At 42.6% G+C, this 22,725-nt stretch overlaps 1 protein-coding gene across 1 annotated transcript in view; it reads right to left on the reverse strand.

Annotated features, from left to right (window-relative positions):
• Positions 1-539: 539 nt before the first annotated feature.
• Positions 540-22,725, reverse strand: part of pxdc1b (PX domain containing 1b) — a 43,500-nt gene continuing 21,314 nt past the window's right edge. The window contains exons 2-5 of the mRNA XM_039666428.2: positions 18,948-19,039; positions 18,657-18,771; positions 8,422-8,533; positions 540-2,196 (exon numbers count right to left, since the gene is read on the reverse strand). Coding sequence (XP_039522362.1) covers positions 2,067-2,196; positions 8,422-8,533; positions 18,657-18,771; positions 18,948-19,039 — 449 coding nt within the window. The 3' untranslated portion in view covers positions 540-2,066. The remainder of the gene's footprint in view (positions 2,197-8,421; positions 8,534-18,656; positions 18,772-18,947; positions 19,040-22,725) is intronic.

Below are 22,725 nucleotides of genomic sequence, written 5' to 3' on the forward strand. Positions count from 1 at the left end.
TGTAATTCATTTATGATGTCAAAGCTGGATTTTCAAGAATTACTCCTTCAGAAATATTCAAATATGCTGATTTGGTGGTCATACTCAAACTGATCATACTGGTTTGGTGATCATGATCATGTTTTTTTAGGATTCTGATGAATAAAACAGAAACATATTTTGTAACATTATATGCATCCTTGTTAGAATTATTCATTAATTTAAAATTATTAACCCCAAACTTTTCATGGGTAATGTGTATTCAAACCGTCTATTTTATATAATAATCTGACAGTTCATACAATAATATTATGAATGAACAGCAGGTGTCAGTAAACTTTAAATAAAAAAAACAGCCTATGATGGTCTTCAGGAAAAAGGGTAAAATGAAACAGTATTTTTAATATCCAAAACACGTCCTTTTAGATGTGATTTGTGGAATCAGGTGTTGCATATGAACTTGCTATGATTATCTTTCTGTGAATAAAGTTGATTTAAATTAGCAAGTTTGATATTATAACCTGGGGATTCTGAAGAAGAAAACAATCTAAAACATAACGCAAACTCATCATTATTTACTCAAAAGCTTTAGTAACATGTTAATAAATTATTCACAATTTTTGTATATCATTTCAAATCTGTATGCAATATCAATAGCAATACATGATGATATGGTGCACATTATTCCTTGACCCGTCAAAAATGCTAGCATATAAAAGTATGTACAAAGTGAAACAGTGAAATAGTTATTTTCAATGCTTACAAAAATAAAATAATCATTAAAATTCGAATGAACAAAAAGGAAATAATAATAACCTCTGTAAAATCATTTGTATTGGATATGTAATGGACATTTGGTCATGTCCATGTACAGTAGGCCTACTTTACTTTATGCAAACACAGTCTATTCTTGTGCTATTGTGTTTGTTTTTTGTGCAACATGACTTCAGTGATATCTCTGGCATTTTGCTCACATGCATCCAGGTTTAGATTTGAAAAAGGAAGTCACAATTTTATGGCATGATGGCCATGACTGTCGGAAGCTGTGATAATATGTATTATATGCATCCTGAAGAATAAAACAATTAAACCAAGCAACATTACTTGCAATTTGCAAAAATATATACATATAATCTCAACTGTCTCATGGGTAGCAGGAAAACATGAACATATTACAAAGTAGGCGTGTGTTTGTGCATTCATGTGCGCGTCTATATTTGTGTAAGTAGGAGCCGTGAGCCAAGTATGTATGCAAGTCTTTTGTGTTGAAGAGGAAGGAAGAAATTTCAGTTACTGTCCATATTCAGTGAGTCGAAGAGAGGTCATAAGCTAATAAAATTCACTTCAGAAATGTCTTTATACATTGGCAAATTTAATTTAACTAACCCCAAAGTACTGAGGCAAAAATGCATTTAGTACTAAGGCAAAAATGGCTGTTACGATTAATAAAGCAGTGATTTTTGAACAAAATCAAAGGTTTGTTGAAATGGGTTTTCATTTTGCATGTCCTTTTTTCAGGATTTGGTCAGCATTTTATGTCCAAGTTCTTTTACTATCCCAACCTTCCATTTTGACAAATCCTTATGCAAATCTTCTTCTTCAGAATCATACACTAAAGCCAAGGGATTGATTCTCATAGAAGTCGGACAGACTATTTCTGAATAAGAAAAATAATTTTCCCGGCAGGTTCTGGGTGAAAAAGATGAATCACTGGTACACTGTGGACTTTAAATAAAAATAAAAAAATAAAATCTTTCAGGCCACCATCAATCTGTGCACCAGAAATAGCAACTTTTTTTGTCAGTTCCTATTATATTTTCTTGTCTAAAACATGACTCTAGGTTGGATAATGAGGCACGTTGGTGAATAGAATATCATTTTGGGCTCAGGCCACCAAATCTGATGGACAGATTCTGCGTCTAGTGGTGATCTCTTCATTCAGACTACAGCATAAACACAATCAGAATTAGCCTCTAAATTGCAGCACATCCCATCGCTTGGAAAAAATTACATGCAAGCTATCTGCATCGTAGAGGTGGGGTTTCAGTGCCCCTCGGTAAATGTCCACCCATGCGGAACAGTCTGCATCACTCCAAGATGTCCGTTTCGAAAGGAACCAGGTGGTAGTAGGACAGGTTAGTGACATAAGCTTCAGGATCATCGTCACTCAGGTCTTGATCCACAGGATCCAGAGATTCTCTCCCATCCTCATCATACCTGCATTTTCAGAGATTTGAAAACAATAATTATTTATGAAAACAACATCTTAAGAAAACAATATGACTAAAACCCAGCCAGCTGCCTGCCTAGATTTTTAAGACATCATAGCCATAACTCTATAATAAAGGCTGTTTTTACTCTAACAAGACTTCACCTGTTGAATTAAAGGGATAGTTCACCCAAAAATGAACATTTTGCCATCATTTAGTCAACCCTCAAGTTACAAAAAACAAAGGAAGATAATTGAAGAGAATGATCATATGTTGGTCACCAAACAGAGAAATTCAAACAGGTTTGCAACAACTTGAGGGTGAGTAAATAAACTGAAAAGACAGAAATAAGAATGAAATTAGACAGAAATAAGACAGAAATTGCCTTTAATCAGCAGTGTTCAGGATGTAATGAGGAACTGTGTGTATATCATGTATAATTGTGGGAATAATGTCATCAGACATCAAATTGGGAGGGTCTTGAGTTTCATTCCAGAGTGTCATGTCCTGTCGTGTTGTGTCTGGTTCTCTCTCTTTACTCTGTCTCCCTCTGCTGGTCATATTAGGTTACTTTCTCTTTCTTCGCTCTTCCAGCTGTTCCTCATCTCCTCTGACTACCTCGTTCTCCCTCTTTCCACCTGTTCCCTTTCTCCCCTGATTAGCGCTCTATTTCTCTCCCTGCTACTGCTACGTTCTTTGTCAGATTCTCTTTTGAGCATCTAATGTTGGAAGCTAACCTCTGTCTCGATTGTTTCACCGTCGTCCTGTCCTGTCCTGTTGGTGTCCGTCTGGTTAGTGCTACCTGTTAATCCTCTGATATCTACCCTGTCCAGTTCTCCTGAGGCTACATCTGAACTGGTACCCACTCTCTCCACGTCTTCCTGGTGAGACCTGCAGTCTGTTGCCGTAACCCAGAGATTCCTCTCGACTGCCTAAAGACTTTTTGAAGTTCATCAGTGACCTGAGTTTCGTTGCGGCGCCCGCTCTGCGGGCAGTTTATTTCCTCATTGTTAATTAATAAGAAGATCAGTCTGCCTCACTGTGTCTATCCTGGGTTCACGTTTCATTAAAGACTCTGTTTCTGTTACCTCGCTGTTGGGTCCTCTTTACCTGCATAACAGAAGAATCTGACCACTATGGACCCAGCGAGTCCGGATCACCTCCAGTCTGCCGTCGAGATCCAGGGAGCGATGTTAGGCAGACACGAGGAGGAACTGTCCGCCGCCCGACATGCCGTTGAGACCCTGGCCGCCCAAGTCTCTGATCTTTCCAGGCAGGTTCATCAGCTTCGCCTTGATCCACCGACTTTCTCCGGGGCGTCTGAAGTTTCTGAACCCAGAGTCAATAACCCACCGTTTTATGCTGGTGAGCCCACTGAATGCCGTCCATTTCTCACTCAGTGTGATGTAGTGTTTTCTCTCCAGCCCAACACCTACTCCAGAAACAGAGCCCGTATTGCCTACGTGATATCGCTCCTTACGGGACGGGCTCGCGAGTGGGGGACGGCAGTCTGGGAGGCGGAGGCTGAGTGCACTAACCAGTATCAGGACTTTAAGGACGAGATGATTCGGGTCTTTGACCGTTCTGTTTTTGGGGAGGAGGCTTCCCGGGTCTTGTCTTCCCTAAGTCAAGGTAATCGCTCCATAACCGACTACTCCATTGAGTTCCGTACTCTTGCTGCCTCCTGTGACTGGAACGAGCCAGCGTTACTCGCCCGGTTTCTGGAGGGTCTTCGCGCGGATGTGAAGGATGAGATTCTTTCTCGGGAGATTCCCTCCAGGGTGGATTCCCTGATTGAGCTCGCCATCCGTATCGAGCGACGGTTCGACCTTCGTCGCCGAGTCCGAGGAAGGGAGTTCGCCGCTTTCCACGCTCCTCCTTCTACACCGTTACCATCGCCCTCCGCCAGCTCGAGCTCTGAGCCCATGCAGCTGGGAGGCATTCGTATCTCGGCTAAGGAGAGGGAGCGAAGAATCGTCAACCGCCTCTGTCTTTACTGCGGGGCAGCGGCTCATGTTGTTTCGTCATGCCCAGTAAAAGCCAGAGCTCATCAGTAAGAGGAGGGCTACTGGTGAGCGCAACTACTCTGGTCTCTCCTTCAAGGTCATGCACTACCTTTTCGGTTCATCTCCGCTGGTCCGGTTCATCGGCCACCTGCAGTGCCTTATTAGACTCTGGGGCGGAGGGCTGTTTTATGGACGAGAGCTGGGCTCGGGCGCATGACATTCCGCTTAAGGAATTAGAGGATTCCACGGCCTTGTTCGCTTTGGACGGTAGTTCTCTCCCCGGGATTCAGCGTGAGACGCTACCTTTAACCCTCACTGTCTCTGGTAATCATAGCGAGACCATTTCTTTTTTAATTTTTCAGTCACCTTTTTCTCCCATTGTATTGGGCCATCCCTGGCTAGTTCGTCATAACCCATCTATTAATTGGTCCACGAATACTATCCTTTCTTGGAATGTTTCTTGTCATGTGAAGTGTTTAATGTCTGCTATTCCCCCTGTTTCCTCTGTCTCTTCTTCTCAGGAGGAGCCTGGTGATTTGACGGGGGTGCCGGAGGAGTATCACGATCTGCACGCTGTGTTCAGTCGGTCCCGGGCTACTTCTCTCCCTCCTCACCGTTCGTATGATTGTTGTATTGATCTTCGTCCGGGGACCACCCCTCCCCGGGGAAGGCTCTACTCGCTCTCGGTACCTGAGCGCAAGGCTCTCGAGGATTATTTATCTGTAGCGCTCGATGCCGGTACTATTGTTCCCTCTTCCTCTCCCGCTGGAGCTGGGTTTTTTTTTGTCCAAAAGAAGGACGGGTCCCTACGCCCCTGCATTGATTATCGAGGGCTGAATGACATTACTATTAAGAATCGTTATCCACTCCCTTTGATGTCCTCAGCCTTCGAGATCCTGCAGGGAGCCAGGGTTTTTACTAAGTTAGACCTTCGCAACGCTTACCATCTCGTGCGTATTAGGGAGGGGGACGAGTGGAAGACGGCGTTTAACACTCCGTTAGGGCACTTCGAATACCGGGTCCTTCCTTTCGGTCTCGTAAACGCTCCAGCTGTCTTTCAGGCATTGATTAATGATGTCCTGAGGGACATGCTGAATGTCTTTGTCTTCGTTTATCTTGACGATATCCTGATTTTTTCGCCGTCACTTCAGATTCATGTTCAGCACGTTCGCCGCGTTCTTCAGCGCCTCTTAGAGAATTGCCTTTACGTGAAGGCTGAGAAGTGTACTTTTCATGCTCCCTCCGTCACCTTTCTCGGGTCCGTTATCTCCGCTGAGGGCATTGAGATGGATCCCGCCAAGGTCCAAGCTGTTGTCGATTGGCCTGTTCCTAAGTCACGCGTCGAACTACAGCGCTTTCTCGGCTTCGCAAATTTCTATCGCCGGTTTATCCGTAGTTTCAGTCAAGTGGCTGCTCCCCTCACAGCCCTTACTTCGGTCAAGACGTGTTTTAGGTGGTCCGATTCCGCCCAGGGGGCTTTTGATCTTCTCAAGAGTCGTTTTACGTCCGCTCCGATTCTTATTACACCTGACATCTCTAAACAGTTCATAGTCGAGGTGGACGCGTCTGAGGTGGGCGTGGGTGCCATTCTTTCCCAGCGCTCACTCGCTGACAACAAGGTCCATCCGTGCGCCTTTTTTTCTCATCGTTTGTCGCCGTCGGAGCGTAACTATGATGTAGGTAACCGCGAGCTACTCGCCATTCGCTTAGCCCTAGGCGAGTGGCGACAGTGGCTGGAGGGGGCGACCATTCCTTTTGTCGTTTGGACTGACCATAGGAATCTTGAGTACATTCGTTCGGCTAAACGACTTAATGCACGCCAGGCTCGTTGGGCTTTGTTTTTCGCTCGTTTCGAGTTTGTAATTTCCTATCGTCCGGGTTCGAAGAATACTAAGCCGGACGCTTTGTCTCGTCTCTTTGATTCACCAGAGGTTCCCATTGACCCTGAAGGGATTCTTCCTAAGGGGCGTGTCGTCGGGGCGACTGTCTGGGGAATTGAGAGGCAGGTAAAGCGAGCACTCTCTCACACTCCCACTCCGCGCGCCTGTCCGAGGGGTCTTCTTTTCGTTCCCGTTCCCACTCGTCTGGCCGTTCTTCAGTGGGCTCACTCTGCCAAATTAGCGGGTCACCCCGGCGTTCGGGGTACGCTGGCTTCCATCCGTCAGCGCTTTTGGTGGCCCACTCGGGAACGTGACACACGCCGTTTCGTGGCTGCTTGTTCTGTTTGCGCACAGACTAAGTCCGGGAATTCCCCGCCTGCCGGTCTTCTCAGACCGCTTCCTATTCCTTCTCGACCGTGGTCGCACATCGCCTTAGATTTTGTCACTGGTCTGCCAGCATCGGCGGGTAAAACCGTTATTCTGACAGTTATCGATCGCTTCTCTAAGGCGGCTCATTTTATTCCTCTCGCTAAGCTTCCTTCCGCTAAGGAGACGGCACAAATAATCGTCGAGAATGTGTTTAGGATCCACGGTCTCCCTACAGACATCGTCTCGGACAGGGGTCCGCAGTTCACGTCTCAATTCTGGAGGGAGTTTTGTCGTTTGATTGGGGCTTCCGTCAGTCTCTCGTCCGGCTTCCACCCCCAATCTAACGGTCAAGCCGAACGGGCCAATCAGACTGTTGGTCGCATCCTGCGAAGCCTTTCTTTTCGTAACCCTGCGTCTTGGTCAGAGCAGCTCCCCTGGGCAGAATACGCTCACAATTCGCTTCCCTCGTCAGCTACCGGTTTATCTCCTTTTCAGAGTAGCCTCGGGTACCAACCTCCTCTGTTCTCGTCTCAGCTCGCCGATTCCAATGTTCCCTCTGCTCAGGCTTTTGTCCAGCGTTGTGAGCGCACTTGGAGGAGAGTTAGGTCTGCTCTTTGCCGTTATAGGGCTCAGACTGTGAGAGCCGCTAATAAACGTAGAACCAAGAGCCCCAGATATTGTCGCGGTCAAAGGGTCTGGCTGTCCACTCTTAACCTTCCCCTTAAGACAACTTCTCGTAAACTGACTCCGCGGTTCATTGGTCCGTTCCGTATTGCTCAGATCGTTAGTCCTGTCGCGGTACGACTTGTTCTCCCTCGTTACCTTCGTCGGGTCCACCCGGTCTTCCATGTCTCTTGTGTTAAACCCGTCATCCGCGCCCCCATTCGTTCCCCCTCCCCCCCCATTCGGGTCGAAGGCGCTCCCATCTACAGGGTCCGCAAGATTCTGGACATGCGTCCGCGGGGTCGTGGGCATCAGTTTCTGGTAGATTGGGAGGGGTACGGACCGGAGGAGAGGAGTTGGGTTCCCTCCCGGGACTTGCTGGACCGTTCACTGATCGATGATTTCCTCCGTAGCCGCCGGGTCTCCTCCTCAGAAGCGCCAAGAGGCGCTCGTTGAGGGGGGGGTACTGTCATGTCCTGTCGTGTTGTGTCTGGTTCTCTCTCTTTACTCTGTCTCCCTCTGCTGGTCATATTAGGTTACTTTCTCTTTCTTCGCTCTTCCAGCTGTTCCTCATCTCCTCTGACTACCTCGTTCTCCCTCTTTCCACCTGTTCCCTTTCTCCCCTGATTAGCGCTCTATTTCTCTCCCTGCTACTGCTACGTTCTTTGTCAGATTCTCTTTTGAGCATCTAATGTTGGAAGCTAACCTCTGTCTCGATTGTTTCACCGTCGTCCTGTCCTGTCCTGTTGGTGTCCGTCTGGTTAGTGCTACCTGTTAATCCTCTGATATCTACCCTGTCCAGTTCTCCTGAGGCTACATCTGAACTGGTACCCACTCTCTCCACGTCTTCCTGGTGAGACCTGCAGTCTGTTGCCGTAACCCAGAGATTCCTCTCGACTGCCTAAAGACTTTTTGAAGTTCATCAGTGACCTGAGTTTCGTTGCGGCGCCCGCTCTGCGGGCAGTTTATTTCCTCATTGTTAATTAATAAGAAGATCAGTCTGCCTCACTGTGTCTATCCTGGGTTCACGTTTCATTAAAGACTCTGTTTCTGTTACCTCGCTGTTGGGTCCTCTTTACCTGCATAACACAGAGCTTCCTACACACACCCAGGGAAGGAAGTACCACTTCCTGTGTGTGACACCACTATGCACTCAAGGAAAACATTACATCAAACATTACATTCTGTCATTGGCTGATGTAAAAATCTGTTGTGTGAATGTAATCAAGTGTCTAATACATCAAAGTTTATCACTATACATTTCCGTTATATTTATGTAGAGAATTGGACTGAGATGGCAGAGCAGGCACTTACGAATGCTGGGCTGAGTCAGTGGAGGAGGGTCTCTCTTTGTCCAGTGGAACACTCTCATCAAAAACAATGGTCTCAGTGTTCGCCAGGCAAAACCCATTAGACCTCATGATCTCTGTAGAGTCAATGAATGGTCAGAAATAAAATGATCTCCCAAAAAAGTGTCTAATTTAGTTTTTTGTTATTTATAAAGATAACATAATAATAAGCAAGGCTCTTACAGTATGTGAACCCGTATATATACAGATTTATTAATCATTATATATATACTGTATATAGGCTATATATAGTACCGGTCAAAAAATTTGGAAACATTATTATGTATTAATGTTTTTGAAAGAAATCTCTTATGCTCATCAAGCCTGCATTTACTTGATCGAAATTCAGAAAAAAAATAGTAATATTGTGAAATATTATTGCAATTTAAAATAATGTTTTTTTATTTTTATTTTAATATAATAATTTTATTTATTTCTGTGGTGCAAAGCTGAATATGCTGATTTATTATCAATGTTGGAAACAGGTCATGGGGTTCACAAATGGACCTTGTAGAGGGGTTAGAGAAAGGCCCAGCCCTTTCTCTGCCCTTACCTGCCAGGTACAGTGCTTTATCTCAGGGTCTGAAAGCACACTTTGTGGTTTCTTCCGCCCTGGGTGAGGCGCCAGTACTGCAATTATCCAGCTCTGAGGAGTTGGATGTTGTTAGTATCGAAACAGGAGATACTAAGGACTTACCACCTCATACTCCTGCATATGAGGAGCTCATAGAGGTCTTGACCCATGCTGTGGCCAAACTTATTATTGACTGCCCAGAAGAAAAAACAGGAGGTTCATCATAAAAGCAAGTTAGATTGAAGATTTCTACCATCTAGGTCACAACCTCCTTGTCTGGGATTGTAATTTCTTTCCGACCTCCACAGGTTTGTAGAAACCTGTATCGTCTTGTGTTTCCAGCCCTCAGACCTCCAATTATTCTAACATCATGGGGCTGAAACACTATGGTTATGGGGTAATGCCCAGGGCTAAAGAGACGCTTGCGAGCTATCTCTCCCCTGAGCCAACATAGTCCCTGAAATCCCTGGCACTACCCACTAAGCCATTAAGAGACACTTCAGCGCTGGTGGCTAAGGCGTATTCAGCCGCAGATCAGGCCACGGCATGTCTATATACAATGTCAGTTGTCAGAGGCATACCAGGACGACCTGCTCAGAGACATTGATGAAGGCGAGGAAGTAAGTGTTGACGTGATCAGAGAACTGCGTCAAGCAACAGATTTAACTCCACGGGCCACCAAGGAGACAGACAAGTCAGTCAGCCGCTCTATGGCAGCCCTGGTGGCCACGAAGAGGTACCTGTGGTTAAATCTGTCAGGAATAAAGGATAGCTGTCTTCTCTCCTCCTGGCCTCTTCAGCGACTCTGTCACCTTAGTCATTGAGAGGTTACAGGAGTCAAAGAAACAGGTGGCAGCATTCCAAGTTTCTCTCTCACTGTCTTCTGGTATCTGAGGCTGCTGGGCGGAAAAAGCTTCGGCCATCTACAAGATCCTTTTAATAGAGCACAGCAAAAATAGAGCAGCAGAAGCCTTCAAAGGAAAACGTGGATCTGAGGACCGTTATTATCTCTAAGAAGGCTTCGGCGAAGAAGTCCTGACACCACCAGTGTCAGGCTTCAAATGGCAGTCACCTCCAGTGGGAAGTGGTGAACACCTCATTATGCGTTGCCCATTTCCCCTCGGTGCCCTCAGGGGGCCGTTCTGCCAACCCCCTCCGGCCAGCACGTATCCCAGTGACCGCCCGGAAACCTAGCTGCGCTAGGACGCTTGCCTCCTCTGAGGAGGGTCTCGGGGCAGTAAGTTTGGCCATTCCCTGCTGGTTTGCCACCTCAGAGCACCAATTAAATGTTCAAGTAACAGCAGAGGCCAGTCTCGAGAGACTGGTACCCTTAGTACATTTTCTGGCAGCGTGGAAACTACTGCAGAAAAAATCTCAATGGGTTACAGGTTACAGAAAAAGGTTACAGAATTCAGTTCGGGTCTTGCCCGTCCAGGTTCAATGAGGTTCTATCCACTGTGGTAGTCCCCAAGCAGGCTCTTGTTATGGAGCAAGAGGTAATGGCTCTTTTGGACAAGGGGGCCATTGAACATGTTCCTCCAGCCAGCAGGGATTCCGGGTTTTACCGCCCGTACTTTTTTGTAGTTCCAAAAAAGGATGGGGGGTTAGGTCCAAACTTAGATCTGCGCCATCTAAATCGATCTTTAAATAAGCTCAAATTCAAGATGTTTGTTGTGATAGATCTCAAGGATGCATAATTCCATGTCTCCATCCTTCCACAACACAGAAAGTTCCTGAGATTCGCTTTCGGGGTAGTCTGGGTTTCCCAAACACTGCCTTCCCCCAGCGTGATTTTATTCACGCTGAAAGGCAGTCTAGATACCATGGGCCAGGTATTCGCCTCATTTAGGGAACCAATCACAGAACGGGGAGGGAGCAGCAAGACGACATCTATGCCACACACCGAAGCAGTTTGTTTATATCTATGGATTCAACATGGCAGCAGACGCGAAGCTACCTTTTGATGTAGCCTTAGATATTGTTTTAAGTAGTTTAGAATGCAAGTTTATTTAGAAAAAAGAGCCACTTTTGGCGTTAAACTTCGCGAGACCCAAGTCGTTATTGTTGTCTCGCCATTAATCGCCCTAATGGAAGACCGGGTACAGGAGGCGGTCAACCTTGGAATATCTGCCGCTCAGTTGTGTCCCGAGAAAGAAAATGCGATAAAGAATTGTCGATACCAACTTCTGTTCGGCAGTCCCAAGGCCTGGATGAGCGCAAAAACATATTAGCCACGGAGTTGTATAGTACCAACCTGCTAGGCATCGTCGTTGACGAAGTCCATTTAACTTATAAATGGTAAGAGGTATTTATTAATATCATATTGTCATTATGCCTGTAGACTACCAACTGTGGTTGTCACAGTGCCACTAAGTTGTGTTGTTTTTCAATATCAATATACAGCTACGCTTTAGTAGCATAACTTTCAGCTGTGCACACGTACCCGATTAAAGTTGTTGACACTTTAGTCATTAAATTAAATTTTTATTTTTTTATAAGTTGTGAAGTACAAGCGGAATCAATTTACAATGCAAATAACAACTTCAACATCTATGTTAAACTGTACTTAATACTTACTGATACATATAGGCGCATTTGATAGACATTCTTAGCACCCAATAAACGGCGCCGGGCATTCGTATACCATGCCTCAAATACGAGAAATGGTGCACGTGGTTCCCGGAACAAAGTCTCAACGAGAATTGGTTCTGGCGTTAGCCAGGCTACTTTTGGGGGCAAACTGTACTAATATCAGGTTCTTCTTTTTGGTCTAGCTTTATCACCCCGCACTTTCACGAAATGTGTGGATGCAACTGTGGCTCCACGGGTACTCCAGGGCATTTGCTTGTTGAATTACATCAATGACATTGACGATTGTTCAGCATCGAAATGTCGTTCTTGTCCATATGAGGAAGTTGGGGTTTGGGTTTAACGGCATGAAGAGTTGGCTTCTTCCAGCTTAAAGAACCACATTTATAGGCGTTGTTTGGGAGTCGACGATGATGTAGGCATGTCTGTCTCCTGCTAGTATTGGTTAGAATCTCTCAGCCATAATTGTTGGGTCACATGGCAGCTGCATCCAATGTGATACCTTTTGGTGTCAGTGGTGTCGCAACCCTGAGTGGTGTCTCAACCCTGAGGAGAAACCCGCTTTGCGTGATTAAGGTCACGCGGCGATGCCTACGTGCCTTGGTTATGTGGGAAAAAAGTTTAGGGCTCCTTGTCATTGCATAACGCTAATGACGGAATTGGTTTGCAACAGGACTTGTGATGCGGCAGGATCCATTTCTGGGTATAGGGTGCTTTTGTCTTAGTGTTGACAACGATTTCACACGCTAGTACGACTTAGCTTGAGTTCCCTTAAAAGGAAAAGTCTCAGGTTACAATTGTAACACTGGTTCCCTGAAGAGGGAATGAGATGCTGCATCGCCCTGCTATACTCCCTGCATGCATGTGGTCGACTTGCTTCAGCCTATCAGAAGCTAGCTCTGTTTGTTCCGGTTATGTTTTTAGTTTCCTGATCGTGAAGTCTCCCGCCTCTGAAGATCCGTCACACCAATGGGCTGATTTCACATATGCTTAATGATGCAATCACGCAGGGGCATTCCCACAGTGTCTCGACTAGACGTGTATTCGGTAATGTGATAAATCACGGTAATGAAAATGCATGATATTGTTATCACGGGCACTTCAAAATACAGTGAAAAATAATAGATTCGAATTTAGACTTTTAGAAAGCGCATTAGCTTATTTTTCATCAACTGCTTAAACACTGGGTATATGCTGTGCAAAACACATGCGTCCTCTGATGTAAACAATTCCCACATGTCAGTCCTAGACTGTAAAAATTATGTACAAAGCGTCTGTGACGTCACCCATAGAATTTCTGAAGAACAGGTTTGAGGCTGTTTATGGGGGGTATGGGCAGCGCCATACTGGAAAATATTGGGAAATACAAAATGCAAATGTTCCGAAAGGATACAGAGGTGGTATGATGTGTTGTGTCAGATCATGGCCGAGACGTCAAATTACACTCGGCGCAGCCCGTTATCAGCTGTCAATCAAAGTTAAAGGGTTAGTTCACCCAAAAATGACATTAATTACTCACGCCCATGCTGTTCCAACCCCGTAAGACCTTCGTTCATCTTCGGGACACAAATAAAGATATTTTTGATTGAATCTGAGAGCTGGATCACTCTTCCATAGGCTTCCTATGGGACTGGCTCTTGACGGCCCATAAAGTCATTAAAGAAAAGGTTTAAATATTCCATGTGCCTACAGCGGCTCAATTATAAGTTTATGAAACGACGAGACTACTTTTTGTGCGAAAAAAACATAAATAACGACTTTATTCCACTATTCCATTACTTCCTTATGGGCGCATGCGCGAGAACTGAGACGAGGACGTTCTCATTCATCTACTTCTTGTTACCGGCTGCTCACCGCTTAGGAGTTTTTCCGCCACCTACCGTATAAAATGATGATCCATATATAAGGCGCTCCGGATTATAAGGTACACTGTCGTTTTTGAGAAGATTAAAGGCTTTTAAGTGCACCTTATAGTGTGGAAAATACGCAAATTGAAAAGCGTATGTACAGCACGCATCTTCCTCTGCTTGTAAACAGAAAGTTTTGCGCTTCCAGCTATATCAGCACATCATCTTATACGGTAGGGGGCGGTAAAACTCCTAAGCGGTGAGCAGCCGGTAACAAGAAGTAGACGAATGAGAACGTCCTCGTCTCAGTTCTCGCGCATGCGCCCATAAGGAAGTAATGGAATAGTGGAATAAAGTCGTTATTTATGTTTTTTTCGCACAAAAAGTATTCTCGTCGCTTGATAAACTTATAATTGAGCCGCTGTAGGCACATGGAATATTTAAACCTTTTCTTTAATGACTTTATGGGCCGTCAAGAGCCAGTCCCTTATGCAGTCTATGGAAGAGTGATCCAGCCCTCAGATTCAATCAAAAATATCTTTATTTGTGTTCCGAAGATGAACGAAGGTCTTACGGGGTTGGTACAGCATGGGGGTGAGTATTTAATGACTTAATTTTAATTTTTGGGTGAACTAACCCTTTAACCGCCCTTATTTGTCATACATTTTATATCTAAATATGATCTAAACTAACAAGTTAGAAAAAAATTCACCGCCCTCACAGTTGTCAGGCACGTGGAACATATTGAAGATTACAATAAAAGTCCATGGGACCAAACTGTAAAAACGTTAATTTATGCTGTGAAAACGGACATTTTAACTTGGGGTATATGGACATTTGCTCCCTTTTGGGACCGGCCTCTAGTGGATTTTCGATGTATTGCAGTTTTTCGCACTTCCGTGTAGGCTTCATGTTTCAGATTAGAATGTTGCCCACTCTAGTCTAATATAAACAATCCACACATGGAGTAGAAGTATTTCGGAAGGAGGAACGCTGCCGACGAATTATTCCCTGCAGGGCTGCCAACACTCACGCAATCAGCTTGAGACTCAAGCGCCTTTCAGACAGGATGCGGAATCACGCGCGAGGACATTTCGTTGCTGTGTCAACCAAAGCACGTCAAAGTTCAAAATAGCTAAACTTTTTATTTGCAAAATAGCAAATCGCATTGTATCCGAAGGGCAAAATTGAACCCATTCCACTTCCCGTCTGAAAGGCACTTTATGCAATTGACACTTTTCACATGCTCTCATGCAGAGAATAAACACGGAGACAAGAGGACAGTGACACCGACAGACTAGACAGAGCAGGTTACTTTCGATATGAAAAAAATAAATAAATCAGCTCTTAGGTTCTGTCCATCGTGAGATCGCTGCGCCTCAGTTCAAGTAAATCATCTGTTACTTTATATTTAAAGATACAGTACAACTTACCGAAAGGTATATGCTTCATACATAATATCGATCAATCAGTGTTTTTTCAAACATGGAAAGAGGTCAATAAAACTGCAGGAGAACAGTTATGTCACAGAACGTTACATTTACCTCAGAAAAGCCATTTAATGACCAGCACATTAGTTGACTAGAAAAAATAGCGCGGAGTATTTTGCTAAATATGTGCACTATATTACATATTTAGTATATGTTTACTTGTCATTACATAATTGTTATTTAATATTCCTCCGCCCAGGTGAGCAACCACCAAGAAAAGGTGTTAACACCATAGTAGTATAGGTTGCATAGTATTTACAGTCATTACGTTCCTTTGTATATTGCGTGAATGACGGGTGGTTGGGCAGATATTGTGGTAGGTGGTATGCCATAGGGAACCGTTGCCACTAGGGGTGTAACGGTACATGTATTCGTATTGAACCGTTTCGGTTTGAGGCTTCCGGTTCGGTACGCATACAAACCGAACGATTGCTTGGACCATTTTTCTTGCCGGCAAAATTCGTGCTGACGCGGCCAACACAACGTTGCGCAACATCCAAATGGCAAGCGTAATGAAAGCAGAACGAAACTGCGCTCCTCGTTATGTGCTTCACGGATCGTTTATCAGTTCGGACCAGCAACATCTGTGCAGCGCGAGCCGATCTCGATCAAGCAACACTGTTACCACACCGCGCTAAGAGATCCGGTAAAGAAAACATTTGAATTCGCCACTGAGGTAATAACATCGCTGCGAGATCTAGTGAGATGCATTCAAATTTCTCCGTTATTAACCGTAGATCTCTATTAGATCAAACAGCGCTGTCATGGAAACCAGGAGAAACATTGTGCCGTGAATGAACTAGTACTTTACGTCCACAGACCAGCAACATTCACCATGGATTTAATATAGTAACACTAACTGTAACCAGTTTGGCTGGAATGGTGAAATGCTTTCAAGTACTTCACACATCTTTTTCCATCACTTCAAAATTCAAATATTATATAAATAAATATATATTTAAATGTTATTTTTAATGTGATGACCAAAACATTATTTGTTCATCCTTCAAAGATGACCCCCATTTATAAACCTGAAAGTTTCAAGATCTAGGAAAACTCACACTTATTTAAAAATATTTTTTCTTTAAACAAATAGGAAATTTCTCTGGCATTTCTTTGTTTTTGCTGTATCGAAAACGTACCGAACCGTGACTTTAAAACCGAGGTACGTACCGAACCGTGATTTTTGTGTACCGTTACACCCCTACTAGTTGCCACTGAAACTGTATTAACGCACCAGTGGGGCTCGACAGCCTAAGTCAAACGGGTTGGTCTCAGCAGCAGGAGGGATATAGAGGTCAATAAGCTGGGCTGAGTTGAGTGGGGGACGGAAGAGGTTGACTCTGGGACGAGCCCTCTTGAGGTGTCGTGGACTAGTCGACGAAACACTGAAGACGGAAGGTGCCCACTTGAAGACTCTAGAGAAGTCCCCTACTCGGCTCAATCCAGACGGTTGTCGTGCTGGTCCACTAGGGAGACCACACTGTAGTTGCAACCGTTGTGTGTGCTGACCTATTTTTTACAGTCTATGGTGCTGACACGCCAAGTACACTGCAGCCGTTAACGCCGGACAGAAGGGGAGTCACACCACCATATGGAAGTTTACAGTTTACTGTAAAGCTATGTCTTAGTTTTGCTTATCTTGGTGAAAGCCTAGAACAAATCAACATCTACTCTTGTGTGATGAAAATCAAAACTGCATTGTATTTAATTTCTCTCTGTATTGTTTTATACTTTTGTAGTTTACAGCATTATGTGAGATACATTACTGTAGCCACTCAATATTTATCCAAATGAGTCAATATTGAATTAAGATTTAAATCAAATCCAAGAGTTTAAATGAATAATACAAACAGAAGCCTACCAGTCATTGTACCATGTGAACATTGTAACATGTTACTAAACTTAAAGGGCACCTATTATGGAAAATTCACTTTTACATGGAGTTTGAACATAAATGTGAGTTGGCAGTGTGTGAGCAAAACCACCCTAGAATGATAAAAATCCACCCAGTGTTTTTTTTTCAATCTCAATAAATCATGTGCACTGTCTCAGAACGAGCTGTTCTAAGATTCAGCTCTTTGTGACGTAGAAAGTGAGAAAGGGGTTTGATTGACAGTGTGGTTGTGGCATAGACCCCGCCCTCGGTGATCTGTACACACCATCCTCCATTGTTTCAACGACAGCCGGTAATGTCTCTTGGATGTTCTGTCGTGGACTCGTGGGTTAATCCTGTTGTTGTGGCTTAAAAATTAATCCTCAAGTGTAGATTGTCGTCTACTGTTTGCGATCCAACGTCACCTCTAGTAAGTGTATTTTAGGATTTTTGAGCAAATAGTCATTTCAGTCTGTCAGCCAATTCAACAACAAATTATGCGTCTAAAGTTGTTGTCGTCGTAGGATGTCTGTGTATATAATTTAAACATTGTTTGTATAGTGTGTAACCACACGTTTATAAATATATATTTAAAGATATTGTATTAAAAACTGCATATATGTTGTTGTTCTTTAAGTTAGCCATCTTCTCACATTTGCCACAGAAGCACCTGTATGACAAGTAAACATGACGCCACAGGTCCCTCGCATAAATGTAATGTCGCTTGTACGTAGCAAACTTTATCACAGAATGTGTAGCTATGTAGTTTCAAAAAAATGCGCCAGCATTAGTGTTTGTGTGTGTCTGTGTGTGTGTGTGTGTGTGTGTGTGTTGCACATCCATACTTGCAAAAAGACGTGATAACAACAACTCTATACATAAATGTATCAAATAACCATACAGAGAAGTACTGGTCCATTCTCATGTGTTTATTCTGCCTGAGTCTCTTAGTACTATTTATATATTCCGATTCAAACGTACTCTGAATGACATTCAAAACAGCACGTCTCTCACTCTCCCCTTCTGCTTACCGACTGCCTGCCATAGGTTTCATGTTACGCCCTCATCCAAAGGCAGGGCGGGGATATGCAGCTCATTTGCATTAAGGTGGCAGACACCCATAACAGCTCATTTTTAATCAGGTCCCAAAATGACATTTTCAAATGGTTATAATAAATTAACTATGGGGTATTTTGAGCTGAAACTTCACAAATACATTCTGGGGACACCCGAGATCAATATTACATCTTGTAAAAAGGGGCATAGGTGCCCTTTAATAAAATTCTGTTTAGTTACCATATGTTTTGAAAATCACAATTACACATTGTAATGTATGTTTTTTTTTTTTTAGATACCCACAATCCACCTGTTTCTCTTGAGCAATTAAAATTCCGTAATAATACCGTGATAAAATCTCAATAAATTAACAATTAAGCATGAAAATTTGAAACCGGCACATGCCTAGTCTCGACGCCGTGTCTAATTCCCTATTCAGCAAACCACGGTTACAGTCGCAAGATGAGATGTTATTTTTTTCAGTATTTTTGATGAAATAAATGCAAGCATTGTGAGCATAGGAGACTTCTTTCAAAAACATAAACTTAGTTTTGACCGGTAGGTTGGTTAGTTGCAATATCTATAAGGTGACGAGGTGAGCATTTGGGGTACTCGTTGGGGTAGCTTTTGTTTGTTTTTGTTTATTTTTTTTACTAATAAAAAGCCCATCATCAATTTGTGTCCTTGCCCCACCCCAACCCTGACATTTATAATGTAATATTGTAATATTCATCAATATTAACAAGCATTTTAACGTTAAAAACCTACCTGAAATAACTGGACTTTGAAAGCATGGCTGAATTTTGTGGACATTGTCATTCCTCAGGACCTGATCCAGCGGCGAGCGTTCAAAGAATGTTAAGACAACCTCTGACCTAGAAAACTGAGGAAAAACATCCTTTTAGAATGAGCTTATAAGACCTTAATAAGTCATTTAGGAAGATGTTCAGGTAATAAAGTAAAATAACAATACATGCTTCTTGTTTGTTGCAGTCACACACTTTAATAATATACAAGCCTGTATTTACTTATACTGGTGTCATCAGTTAGATCTCTTACCTTCCAGGGCATGTTAATGGTGTTTTTCAACAGTCGCTCCACTTCATTTAGCTTTGTTTCAATGTCTCTTGCTTCTTTAATCCTCACAAGCCCTGTGAGAGCACAAACATATCAGCATATCCAATCTTTCTAATAATCTTTTACATCAGATCAGTATTCTCCCTCTCGGCTCAAGATTTTTTATTTGCAGTTCATGCAGTTTATGTGGCTCTTTGACTAATTCACTAACAGGAAAATAACTTTACCTCTGCATTTACAAGCATTCCGATTATTGTGCTGAGACAAAGCTGTGGTGATATAACTTTCAGGCAACACCTAAAACAACTTTATTTGACCCCATAAAATGTGAGAGACCACAGAGAAAATCTGGTCTGGTTTGAAAACATGTTGACTTAAATGTGAGCAAGTCTGATAAAGGTCCTGACCTTTGTATTTACAATACAATAGTACTGACAATAATGAATCAGAATAACGTCTAATAGATTTAATTACTTGTAATGAATTCATACTGAAAACAATGAAGGATGCATGTGACCATCCCAGATCTGTAATTATGATGATGGTGATGACAACATCACCCACAATCTCTAGTCACAAACAAAGATTTGACACAACAGCCTCTTCTGATTCAGGCAGTGAAAGACTCCACAAACCTCCACACTGATGTAATGACTATTCATTACTAATGTCTCATGCTGATGACATTACCCACAAGGGACGTACAGTATAGGTTTTAGGTCATTAAATCATCTTTGGATCATAATGACTCTACCGACCCTAGATGAGTTATGCTGTGTCTTTTAAAATCTCCCATGTTTACCATTATCAAACATCTAAAAGAAAATATTTTAGAGGCAACAAATCAGAGGATTTGGCTTGCAGACAGATAAACCTATATGGAATAATTGGAATAATTTCCCCTGTGTTTATTTTACATTTATGCACATATATATATATATATATATATATATATATATATATATATATATATATACTGTAAGGAATTAAAAAACAAAAAGCATAAGATACTGTACTATACAGCACTGTACTGATCATATATAATTGACCTTTAAATGTTACAGTGGACAGAAACCTGAGCTCTATAGACTTACAGAAGTGATAACACTTCAGCACCATGAGTCAAGACAGATGCATAACAACATTCATGTTGCAGTAAATCATCTATATTTAGGAAAATATGAGATACTTAAGGAAGACATTGGCCCTCATTTATCATTCTTGCGTAGAAACGGGTGTATATGTTGGCGTAAGATTATGCGTACACTCCTCTCACCACCTGATTTATGAAACTGTGCGTACCTTTGAAATCCAGGTGTACGCAATGCCTGCCCTTGATAAATCCCGCGGCCGAAAACGATCGTCATTAGAATAACACGCCCCTAAATATTCAAGTCTCCGCTCCCCCCACGCCCTCATTTTACGCCATGGACACACGGAAGACGGCAAAGAAGAGAAACTTCTCTGACGTGATGCCGAAATGACCTATCACAATGCATTATTTTACAACACGTCTTTTGAATTAGCATTCAATTTAGAATCACTTCACATGTATTGGGGTGTACATAGTGATGATGATGATGTGATGTGGGATATACCATTCATTCATTCTTGTATGACAATTTTCAATATTCTTCTTCTTATTATTATGATTTGTATTATTAATGGCGCTTGTTATTTAGAAGAAGAATGTCGTTATTATTATTATTTGTATTATAATTATATGTAAAAGAAGAGGAATGTATTTTTTATTATTTTGTCAGTCTGAATTATTTTTTGGTCATTGAAAGCCTTTCATTACCGAACCCAGTCTGTGCGCACCTGCCGGAGCTTACCCTGAAACGGCAGGGTAAAGTCCACAGGCTCGCAACTGAAGGAATGCTTACAAATCAAATGCCTTGATAAAGTCCCACAAATTAAACATTGAAGTCCATGTTGCACAAAAATAAATACTGAAGTTTATAATTACTATGTTGTTGTTTTTTACACAGGGTCATAATATATATTTTAGTTTGCCAGTGCGTTTTGTGGTGTTAGGAATTTTTCTGCGCATTTCCGCACTAACTCCAAACGTGCGTACACCACCTCCTGAGCTGGTGTAGGATTTGAGCGTGCCGTACACCAACGTCCACATTGATAAATTTCCAAGTCACCGTGATTTTGGGTGTACGCCAGGTGTACGCTGGAAATTTGGTGTGCGCACTTTTAATAAATGAGGGCCATTGCTCTTTCTCAAAGAGACCATCTAAAGTTTGACTCAATCCAGCTGTACTATTTGTCGGAACAGATATCCATGCTCTTCCGGTGTTCTTCCTGTCAGGATTTGCTGTGGAAGTTTCCGCTTCCCGTTGAATAAAGATTTAAGCCTATATAAAGATTGCTGTGTTTGTGTGTTTAAAAAAACACTCTCAAGCTCTTTATCGTCAAAATTCTCCCCACGGGGAAAGAGCACATATCTGATCCATTTTGCCACCATTTGGTTTGAACTGTTACCATATGAATAACAAAAGAGCAGCCATGTGTTAATACACACCAAACAGATGGGGGAACATCATTTTGACACCTGGTCTTTCACAGATTTTATTGATATTCTCCAGAGCCGGACAGTATCGGAGTACATTTACTTGAGTACAGTACTTAAGTACAATTTTGAAGGATCTGTACTTTACTCAAGTATCATTTTTGGGGAGTACTCATGACTTTACTCAAGTACTGTATATTTGAGAGGGAAATATTGTACTCTTTACTCCAATACATTTCTATCCATAAATGTGAGTAAAAAGTAACTATTTCTAAAAAAAAAAAACTAAAAAAAAAAATGGAAATAAGAAAAATCTCGGAAACCCTCAAATTGTTGTTTCCCTCTCAAACAGGGCCGGCGCTTCGCACACGCACATCACGCACTGCGCGTAGGGCACCAAGTGCTTGGGGGGGCACCAAAAAATCTGGGTGGTGAAAAATCATCACAATAGGCTACTAGTATAAATAACAAATACAATATGTCTAAAGCATGTTAATATACAACAGCAATACAAAAGTAATATAGGCCTAGACCAAATTAGTGGAGAAAAAGGTGAATCTCCTGTGCCACTCTCCCTCTGGTGCCCCCCCTTCCCCACCTCGCAGTGGTCTGTTCCTCAATCAGTGTGTCAAATTTGGCAGACACCTGATCGACATCAGACATTGGCCTCGAAAGAGTCAGGGGCGGAAAAAAGGAAAAAGAAGAGACAGTGGGATGATACTCGTTTGCAGGTAAGACAATGTTTTAAATAAAAGTGTTAGTTTTGTAGGCACCCTTGCTTCGTGTATGCATGTCCAGAGGGGCGTCGCTAGTTGTGCAAATGATCCAGGGCTTTGCCCTGCATGTAGAATTTTTTATTTTAACGGGGGTCCGGGGGTTTCTCCTTGGGATTTTTTTTTTTTTTTTACTTGGGCTGTTTAAGATGCAGTTAGTTGGTTTGAGAAGAAAAGGAAGATCGCTTAGATATGTTTTTTCGTTGTTGTTCTATCGGATAATGCGGTCAAAGGCCCAAGGGCGACATCTATTGGTGAAACTGCAATTAGAAAAAAAAAAACACAATCTCACTGTTTGTATATTTTCATATGGAGTTGTCAAATTATTAGGGCTGGGAAAAGCGTAATCACATCCAAAATAAAAGTTTCTACATGAGTACTGTGTATAATTATTTTGTATATATAATATACACACATATGCACATATATATTTAAGAAATATTTGCATGTATATACTGTATATATT

This window comes from Pimephales promelas, chromosome 22 (assembly GCF_988280905.1).
Source record: "Pimephales promelas chromosome 22, fPimPro1.hap1.1, whole genome shotgun sequence".
NCBI lineage: Eukaryota > Metazoa > Chordata > Actinopteri > Cypriniformes > Leuciscidae > Pimephales > Pimephales promelas.